Source organism: Dipodomys merriami, unplaced genomic scaffold, assembly GCF_024711535.1.
Source record: "Dipodomys merriami isolate MVZ:Mamm:240054 unplaced genomic scaffold, mDipMer1.0.p SCAF_12, whole genome shotgun sequence".
In the NCBI taxonomy this organism is placed as follows: domain Eukaryota; kingdom Metazoa; phylum Chordata; class Mammalia; order Rodentia; family Heteromyidae; genus Dipodomys; species Dipodomys merriami.
Window position 1 is genome coordinate 22,094,694 of NW_027202493.1, and position 10,529 is coordinate 22,105,222.

The 10,529-nt window shown below is 39.2% G+C and overlaps 1 protein-coding gene across 2 annotated transcripts; it reads left to right on the forward strand.

Annotated features, from left to right (window-relative positions):
• Positions 1–1,620: 1,620 nt before the first annotated feature.
• Positions 1,621–9,218, forward strand: Ccdc110 (coiled-coil domain containing 110). Of its 2 annotated transcripts, none has more exons than XM_070016384.1 (8): positions 1,621–1,685; positions 2,142–2,246; positions 3,854–3,909; positions 4,194–4,259; positions 5,609–5,719; positions 5,811–5,870; positions 6,637–8,746; positions 9,161–9,218. In XM_070016384.1, the coding sequence occupies exons 1-8, from the start codon at positions 1,676–1,678 to the stop codon at positions 9,205–9,207; spliced, it is 2,565 nt and encodes an 854-aa protein (XP_069872485.1). In that variant the 5' UTR covers positions 1,621–1,675; the 3' UTR covers positions 9,208–9,218. The 2 variants fall into 2 exon arrangements, with proteins under 2 accessions (XP_069872485.1, XP_069872486.1); XM_070016385.1 differs by having other exon boundaries at positions 6,778–8,746.
• Positions 9,219–10,529: the final 1,311 nt, after the last annotated feature.

Here is a 10,529-nt window from a genome sequence, read left to right on the forward strand (position 1 = left end):
CCCCTCTCAACCCTCCTCTTTCCTTGCTTACCTTGTATTGAATTATTTGCAATTTAACCAGGCAGTTTAAGTGTACAATGCATGCTGACTATGTCTTCACCCCTCTTCCACCCACTCCTTCTCAAAAATGTTTTTGGTGCTTTGGTTCTGGAGTTATTTGTGGTACCAGGGTTTAGATCCAGGGGCTCGAGCCCACTTGGCTTTCTTGTTCAGCAGGCACTCTACCACTTGAACCCCACATCTCCAGCTCATGAAAGATGGTGGGAAATAAATTGTTTTCATAGTTCAAAGTGTCTCCCTAAGAAGTACTTATTAATTACAAAAAAAAGAAAAAATAACTTTAGAGTGGAGAACATTGGAATATACAACCTGAGGTGAGTCTTCAAGTGAGTATGATCACAGTCACATGCCACCTAACGAGAGGCGAAAAGAAGGATGCGCATCACCTGTGATGGTCCTGATGAAGATGCATGATCACTGGGAAATGGCGACAAAATCCACAGGAGAGAATATTTTACACAGTTAACTGGGCTATCATCTTCCAAGGTGTGAAAGTCAAAGAAAGACCTGGAAACTGTTCTGACTGACACACAATAAACAGATCATGGCAATTAAATGTAAGGCAAGATCTTGTGCTGTGTCTGTTTGTTCTGTAGGACATTGTTGGTAGAACTAGTGAAACCTGAATGAAGCCTGTAGAGCAAAAGTAGGGCTAAAGTATCTGGGCTAATCTCTGATTTTAGCTGAAAATATTCTTATAAGCGACGCAACAAAGTATTTGGGAGGAGATGGAATATCATGACAGCTACTTACTTTTAATACATCATACTTTTTTCCAATTTACTGCAAGTTGATGATCACTTCTAAAAAATATATAAATACCAAAAGTATCAATATACTAGAACTAGGATACATCTCAAGCCTGTGTTCACCGATGTTAGTTTGAAAACTACATCAAGGCCTGAAAAAATTGTTAATAAGGCATGCTGTAGAATAAAATATAACTTATGAAATGGTTTATGAGTAATGTTTGAGATTGCCAAGTAAATAATATATGCTCTTCAAACTTTCACTTATAGATCCCTTGTCTAAATGGGACAAGAATTCAAAGCAAGCATGCCACCCACTCAGTAAACAAACCCTCATCTCCAACATGTTATCTTTTGCAATGGGTTGGCTCAAGTACATAGAAAATTAGCAGGTTTCACAAACGGAGACATCACTCCGCTACGTTTACCATTAGGAAATAGAAGCCTTCTTTTTAACTGCATCAGACAAATTCCTCCAACAATAGCGATCTCTTTTACATCCCTAAATGCTAAGACAGCGCTAAAGGATGAGTTGAAATAAAAGGATTAAGGCAACCAAATAAAACATAAAACAAGGCAGGAAGGAGAAAGAAGAAGAAGAAAAAAAACACTCCAAGTGCTTGTTCTCGAACCTGTTCAGGTCTCCACCCAGCTTTGGTCCAATTGGTGCTGATTTAAATCGGATGGAGAGCCAGTCCCATGGGCAGGGAGGACGGGATGCGCAGGGAGGGGTCCGAGTGGGGTCCGAGGGCGCGCCCTCCCCACTCCCCGCCCCCCCCCCGGTTGCTAGGCAACGGGATGCCCTGGGCGTGGGGCGCGGAATGCGAGCGGCAAGGCAGTTGGCAGAAAGATCTTGAGCAGCAGAAATGAGCCCAGGTAGGAAGCGGTCGAGGGGGGCTGCCTTGGAGGGGGGGGGCATAAGAGAGGGGGGGCACGAGGTGTTTCTTAGGCCGGCCTGGAGTGAGAACTTGTTATGTTTTGCTTTGTTTTGTTTGAGACAGGGCCTGGCTGTGTTGCCTAGGCTGGCCTTGAACTCGGTAGGTAGCCCAGATTGGCCTTGAACGGCCTCAGCCCCTCCCGAGGGCTGGGATTCCGTGCGCCACCGCGCGGGGCCGCTGTGGGCACCTTCACCAACTGCACACTGCCTGGGCTCAGTCCAGGGAGAAACGCGCCCGCCCCCCTCCCCTTCGCCCACAGCCGCTGCGTGGCCCCAGCGCGCCCCCCGGTGGCCACCAAGGGCATGGACGATCGGAATCCCCACCTCTCCCCTCTTTGGCTACCTGTCAGTGTTTCCTGCAACAGAACTAAAAACCTTGCTGGATTCGGTTACAGAAAAGCATCCAGAAGAAGAGAATGAAGTCGATGCCTTTCTCCTTTCAGCGTCCAAGATTCTAAATTCCTCCGAGGGGGTACAGGAAAGTGGTGGCAGCGAAGCAGGTAAACGTCTCCAGGGTCAAGGCTGCAATGATAGTGATGATTCTGCCTCGTACTGACTGCAGGAAACAGGCCCATGGCCTACATCCCTGGATGAGCTTGAATGCAATGAACTATCTAGCACCTATCATCATACCAACAGCAGCTAACACGACACTTCGTGCCAGAGTACTAAGGACTCAGACCTCACATAAGTCCTATGAAATAGATACTGTCATTACCACCACTTTACAAATGAAGAAACAAGCCCAGAGAAGCTAACCAACTCCCCCAGTTCACACAGGTAGCAAAGACTAGAGCCAGCATTCAACAGGATCTCCAGAGTCTAGGGATCTCCTGTACACTGCTGTTTTGCCAGGTACCAAATAAGAAGTGTCGAGTGGCTCCTATAATCCTGTTTGCTAAGGAGGCTGAGATCTGAGGAGCTTGGTTAGAAACCAGTAAAGTAACACAAGACTCTTGTCTCCAATTAACTACCAAAAAAAAAAAAAAAGCACCAGAAGTGGTGGTGTAGCTTTACTAGTAGAATGCTAGCCTTGAGCCAAAAGGATCAAGGATAGCACTCAGACCATGAGTTCAAGCCCCAGAACCCACACCAATAAAATAAAATGAAAGGATGAAAAATTGTAAGAATAATATCCTAGTGTTTAAGTGAAGAGCTTTGTGCAAACATAAGAGAACATTGTAGATGGTAAACAGCAAGTAGCATGAAAAACTCTGAGCTGATGTGGAAGAGAATATAATCCTAATTTTCTCCTTTTTATTCACAATGAATAAATCAACACAGAGTACAGTAGAAATGCATGTGTTAAACCCACAAAGATCCTAACCACTTAAACATTTTCATGATATGTTCAGTCTTCACAAAAATCATGTCTTTAGAATCTCTGAAACAGAGATATTTACATCTTTTAAATTTTTTATATTTTGCTGATGCCAGCTAGTGGTTTGTTATAAGAATGAGAACACTATTGTAATCTTAAGGAGGTATCTTCTTTTTTTGTCATTAGTGGGGGCTGAACTCTGGGCCTGGACACTGTCCCTCAGCTCTTCAGCTCAAGGGCTAGCACCTTAACACTTGAGCCACAGAGCCACTTCCGGCTTTTTTCTGCTTATGTGTGCAGAGGAATCGAACCCAGGGCCTCATGCATGCGAGGCAAGCACTCTACCACTGAGCCAACTTCCCAGCCCGTAGGTATTTTCTTAAAGTGAGAATTATTTCTTTTTTTGCGGGAGGGCGGGGAGGTCCGGTTGTAGGGCCTGAACTCTGGGGCCTGGGCTCTGTCCCTCAGCTCTTCAGCTCAAGGCTAGCACTCGACCACTTGAGCCACAGCGCCACTTCCAGCTTTTTTTTCTGTTTATGTGGTGCTGAAGAATTGAACCCAGGGCCTCATGCATGCAAGGCAAGCGCTCTACCACTGAGCCACCTTCCCAGCCCAAAGTGAGAAATTATTTCTTAAATTTATTTTGACAGTAGTCTAGTGCAAATATTAAATATGCTCACTGACTGTCCCACTACCCAAGAAAGTTTGGAGGCTCTTTTGTCATAGTAACTGTTAAATATAAACTTTTAAGGATTAAATGACATAATTTTTCTATTTACTTTTTAGAATATGGTTCTGTATCAGAATCAGAAAATCAAATCCAACCACAATCAGCTCTGAAAGTGAGTGTACATAATTTTATTATCTTCAAAATCCCAGGTAAAGTCTGATCTTGTTCAGAACAAATACTTCTTTAATGCATATAGTTTCCTCCACTTTAATCTTCAGAGACATTCATGTAAGTGCACTGGCAAGCCAGGGAAATGACTTAAGCACGTGGTGACCTGACTTTTATGTGATCCTTCCTGGTATCAAGTAACTTTTAGGAATAGAGGAAAAAAATAACAATTGAAGAATATATTTAGCCCTCTTTTTAAATCTAATACATTGTTTAATGTCATTATAGGTCCTTCAACATCAACTGGAATCATTCCAGGCTTTGCGAATGCAGACTCTACAAAATGTTACCATGGTACAACTTTTATCATCTATCTATCTATCTTTCCTATCTATTTATCTATATGTGAAATAGCCTAACTTCAGGTAGCATTCCATTTTTCAACTAAGGGAGTATTTGCTAATTATTTTGGCCAGATAGAATTCAGTATAAACAGGTGACTATTTCAGGTTCAATTTTTTTCTTGGGAAAAGTATATTCTTCTCTCTGTTATACTTATTTGGATGTGAAACCAAAAAGAAATGGCATTTCCTGAATTTTTAAATACACTATTAAAGTGTTACCTGCATACCGTCTCACAGAAACTTTCGTAAGATTTAAAATGTAACTGAGGTAGAAGGATTGCAATTCAATTCCAGTTGGGGGAAACATTAGCAAAACTCACCTAAAAACAAACGAGGCTTGGTGGTTTATAACTAGTCCCGGCAACTCAAGAAGTGGAGGTAGGAGGATCTTAGGGCAGGAGGGAAGGAAAGGCAAGATGTCTGTGTAAAACATTCTATTAACTCCAGTCCTAGAAATCACTGGTTTCATAGGATCGGGACTCCTGCCATAAGAAGCAAGTCTCATTCCTTATTTCAGTTCTGCTTTCTAGGATGGTATGTTCCCAGAGTTTATATGTTGTCAGCTGGACTGAGAGGCCCTCTAGGCATTTGTTCTCCTAGAATCAATTCAAATAAAAAGGAGCGCACACGATGCACTTTTCGTAGTTTATACTAAGAGTTTTGGCCAGATGTTGGTTTTTATTGCCCAAGATTGAGTCACATTCAATACTTGAACAATCACTGTCTAGAAGGAGGTGGTTCTTTGACATATTGAGTCATATGTCCACCAGGTATTCTTGGTGCTAGAAGACAAATATCAGCATCATCCAAGGCAAAAGACTTCATACGGGGAAAAGGAGCACTGTAAATAAGACAGGGTACCGATTTTTTGGTACATAATGCAATATATGCTAACTCGGTATCAGTGCGGGCTCATTATGCTGTACTCAAAGCAACTACAGGGAATGAGAGAAAGCCTTTGAGTGATGGAAAGGATTCTCTTCTGCTGACAGAAATAAAGTATCTCTTAGTTCTTCACAAGGTCAGACATCTAACATTACTGGCATGTAGTTTGTAAAAATCTTACTGTTTTACTATATTGCCGTTCTGACTTCATAATCCTAAAATCAAGGCATAATTTTCTGAAAGATTCTTTCGATGATAAAGTTTACAGTAAGTAAACAATTGACCTTCTCTATTATAGGAAATGATTTTTATGTGCAGGAAATATGAAGGTATCTTGCCATTTTAGGTGTATTATTCCTGTCCATGCATAAGGTACACAATCAAGTTTTAACATTCTCACCTTGTCTTTTAAAGGTGCAGTCTGAAATCAGTGAGATATTGAACAAGAGCATTATTGAAGTAGAAAGCCCACAGTTCAGCTCAGAAAAAGCTCTCGTATTCAGCCCCTTCACTGAAAAGGATTTGGTATGTCTTCTACACGTTGCCCCTATATTTGTGTACTTCAAAAGTGTTACAAGTAGTCTATCTTCACCTTTACCTCTCTCCCTCTTCACAGGAAGAATGGGCTGTCAAAGAAGAAAACAAGGAAATTCCTATACTGAAAACCTCAAAAGATGTGCGTTTACCTCTGTAGTTTGACAGGTTTCCTATTTCTTTTAAGAGAGTCTCTGAGAAGCAGAATGTCTGTCTTAGGCCAGATACCTGAGATGTTTCCAAGTACATTCTATGCAAATTTGTATGCCTAACCATCCACTTAGGATTGATGGAGACTTAGGAGGAATTCCCCAAAGCAGCTCCAAACCACAGTGACTACCACTGTCCATGCTAATTAGAAATCACATTTGCAGGACAATCACAGTCCCAGAACTAGGAATGCAAGCAACCATTGACAAATAGCCCATAAGTAAAAATATTTTCTTCCTTTCAGTTTCACATGGATACCGCTCTATGTGATCTTCTCCATCACCTAAGATAGTCTTTAAAAATGCTAACCTTCTAGTTCTGAAATTGAGGGATTGGCCATGCTCCTTCACCCATAAAGAAATGTGTGGTTTTAATGAGCAAATTGTGAATGTCAGAATTATAAATCTTGAAACAATTGTTCTTCCCAACTTAAGGATACCACCTGGGGACACAGGGAGAGAGAGAGAAAGACAGACAGACAGACACGAGACAGAGATAGAGACAGGGACAGAGAGAAACGGGGACAGAGAGAAATAGGGACAGAGACAGAGACAGAGAGGGGCCACACTTGTTATGTTGCTTTGCAATATAAATGGATAAAATGCTTACTTCCGTTGTATAAATAAAACACAAAAATCTTAATTTTTTGATCATGTGACAAATGGCAGGACATTTATATATGCCCTTTATAATGCTAGCCTCTAGAGAAGCAAGAAAATACCCTTTCTATGGAAAAAAATCATCATTTTGAGGATCCCAAAGCTTTTCATTCAAGGGAAGAAAAATTTAGTAGCAATATTGTTCATGGTCTCTCTCAACATGTAACTACTCCATGCCAGATACATTTCAAGGACACATTAACACCGGAGAACTTGATGAGGTCAACAGATAATTCAGATTCAAGTATAACTATGGGTTCTTCAGAAAATTCTGATATAGTGAGGAACTGCAATAAGGTATACAGCTTTCTACCTATAGGACCTCAAAATACGTCACCATCTGGCACAGACCTTCTTGAAAAATCTAAAGTTGCTGAACAATTTCTGAAGCATGGATTCTGTGAGAATTTAGAGGATATTTGCTTCTCCATTAAACACATGAAGGAAAAGCTTCAGAAGTCACAGGAGAGGGAACTGGCACTAACAAGTGAACTTCAAAACTTAAAAACAGACACAAATACGTACAGTAATGGCAAATTCAACCTATGCCCCATTCAGAAGGAGCAAATGAACTTTGTTAAGGAAGAAAACATAGGTGCTAACATAAATGACGATCTAAAATCAAAAAGAATTTCAGAATTAGAGGCATTAATCAATAAATTACTCCCACTCAAGGACACGGTGGCAAAATTCCACGTGAGTTTTTGCAGGAAATGTAGAAAGCTATCTAAGAGTGAAATGCACTGGGGAAGAAGGAATGAGAGAAACAGTAAAGACATTCCTCTCACCGGCAAGAATATCACAGACTTAAAATTCCACTCGAGAGTTCCAAAACACACACTGTCATGCCTTGAGCAAAGAAAACATGAAGTGAAAGAGGCAGAGAGGCGGCCATTTGTAGTAAACCCAGGATCCATGATATTGGAAGATGAGAAGAACTCCAATGTCAATTCTGTTGCCGACTGTGTTGCCAAAATTCAATACTTACAGCATTACCTAAAAGACTCCATGCATGTACAGAGAAAAGTTGCAGAACTGGAGAGTGAAAATAGAACCCTTAAGGCCAAAATGAAACCTCTTATCTATACCACCCAATCAATGATCCAAAAGATGGAAATGTATGAAAAGCAACTCACCAGTCTGGTTGAGGAAAAGAGTGTCATTCACTCCAAGTTACTTAAAGAAGAAGAAGAGAGCCAAGAATGCCTGAAAGAATTTAAGAAACTAATTAGTAAGTATAATGTTCTCCAAAGCCAAAATAAAATTCTAGAGGAAAAAAACAGTCAACTCTCTTTGGAGAAGCAGCAAATGTCCGAAGCATTGGAACAACTCAAAAGTAAAGATCACAAAACTCAGAATGACATGGTCCTTATCCATAATGAAAACAATCGAATGAGCATAGAAATGGAAGCGATGAAAAGCAACATCCTACTGGTACAAGATGAAAAGGATGAGTTGGAGAAAAACGCCTACCATCTACTGAAGGATAAAAACTCGCTGGAAAACCAACTGAGAGAAAACCAGCTAGAGATGCTGCAGTTAAAGGAGAAAGAAAAACTTGCCCAAACGGAGCAAGAAGCACTTCTTCAAATTCTAGAATCATTGAAGCATGAAAAACTGAATCTCGAAACAGCCCTAGAAGATTCCACTGCCGCTAGGCAAAGGATGGAACAAGAAATGGAGAACGTCCAAAGCTACCAGTCCACGGCCGAAGAGAATTTCCTGAAAGAAATAAAAAATGCAAAAGCAGAAGCAAGTATTTACAAAAACAGCTTGTCAGAAATGCGCGAGGAATGTGAAATGTTATCTAAAATGGTGAGGGAAATTAAGACGGACAATCAAATTCTGAAAGGAGAACTAAAGAAACACACTCAAGAAAACACCAAGTTTGAAAAGAGCATCAGCCGACTGACTGAAGACAAAGTATTTTTAGAAAACTATGTAAGAAGCATAGAAAATGAAAGGGACACCTTGGAATTTGAGATGCGGAATCTGCAGCGAGACTACTTGAATTTGAGTGGTAAAATGTGTAATCAGCATAATGACCGACCAAAAATGACTTATGCTTCCAGAAGAGAGAAATTCCATTTTGACAACTATGAAGACACTATTAGATCCAGGAACAGACCTTTAGCCCCAGATTTAAAAGGTGTGTATGCTGTGATCCATGAGTAGCTATGTATGTAAGATTGCTCTAGCCTATTGGACACTTAACTTTAGAGTACAGAAGTAAGAATGAGACTTGAAGATGAATATAATTGAGTTTTGAAAGTTTTGCATTTATCTATTCTGTTTGGCTTTTTGAGGGACTGTCACACTATATATGTCAAACTGTATTCAGACTCATAATTCTGCTTCCAGAGTGGCAATGAAGCTTAGCTCAAATTTATTAGATTATAGAATTATTTAAGAATTTTGTGCCCTGGATGAAATCCTTATTCTACTTTTAACATTTACATATATTAAATGTGAACTATACTTCTTTGGCAGGAAGCAAATACTTTTAAATTATTCTGAAATATATTGAGCATTCGCACCTTAATATTTCTTTTCTCTTTTTCAGGAATTCCAAATAAGCTATATCAATTGGTTCCATCCAAGATAATGTAAATAAAATTTCTAAAACATCAGTGTTTCAAAACTTCTTTCCCCCTCTCCACACTAAATAATCTTAAATTAATTTTATATATTATAATAATAACCTTGTAACTCACCCAAACAAATTAGTTTTCAAAATTAGAAATTGGAATTAGGCATTTAAACATATATATCTATATAGATATATAGATAGATAGATGTGCATATATACATATATATATGTGTGTACATACATATATAATTAGACTGTCAAAAAGTGTGAAGAATCGGATCATTTATCCATTTAATAAGCTAGTTTAGTATCCTACTACAATTTCACGGAGTCTAGGGAAAGACATGGAAGTCTTGGATCAGCAACATAGGGGAATTTGCTACTTGCAGTGGTATAGTAGCTACAGCATTAGTATTTTTGCATAAGTCTCAAGTCTCAATTTCCTATAAGCAACTTAAAGACCACCACCACACAGTGGGATGCATAGGAGAGTAGCCTTGACATTATAGAAGCTAAATCTTTTATAGGGTGCAACAAACTTGCCTTTTTCTTTTCTGTATGGAAACATTATTGCTGACAGTAAGATGTCTGCCCTGCCGCCTCCCTCTAGCTTCCAAGGCTGTAAGCAAAATTACTCTTTGCTCCAGATGGCAATAATAACTTTTAGAACTGTTGGCCATAGAATTCCTTGTTAAATGCTGTGAAATGCCTTTTCCTGCACTTTAGATAATCATGTATTTTCTTTCTTTTTGATCCGTTAATATGGTAAATAACATTAATTTTGAAACAACATACCAACCTTGCATTCCTAAAGTTAACCCTACCAAATCATATGATATTAGTCTTCCAAAGATAGATAGATAGATAGATAGATAGATAGATAGATAGATAGATAGATAGATGATAGATAGGTGAGCAAATGAATGGACAGACAGACAGATAGATGGGAATTTATTTTTTATTGTCTACAGCTGGTCTGATTTTAGTATCAGGAAAATCCTGGTCTTACAAATATTTGTTGAGAAGTGTTCCCTCCTCTGTTTACTGATAGTAGTAGTATAAAGTTAACATTGTCATTATTCATACTAAATCTAATCCACCCAGAGAGACTGGGGTTTTCTAATCTTCTGAGAAGATTTTAAATTGCAAAATGTATTTCATTAATAAATATGGAACTGTTCAGGTATTATGTTTTAGTCAGTTTTGGTAAATTGTATGTTCTGAGGGATTTGAGTTTATCATGTAAATTTTCAAATTATTATGAATTTGTAATATTATTATGATTTAATGTCCAGAGATCCTGTGATATAATGTGTTATATTGCTGATACTGGTTGTTTGGC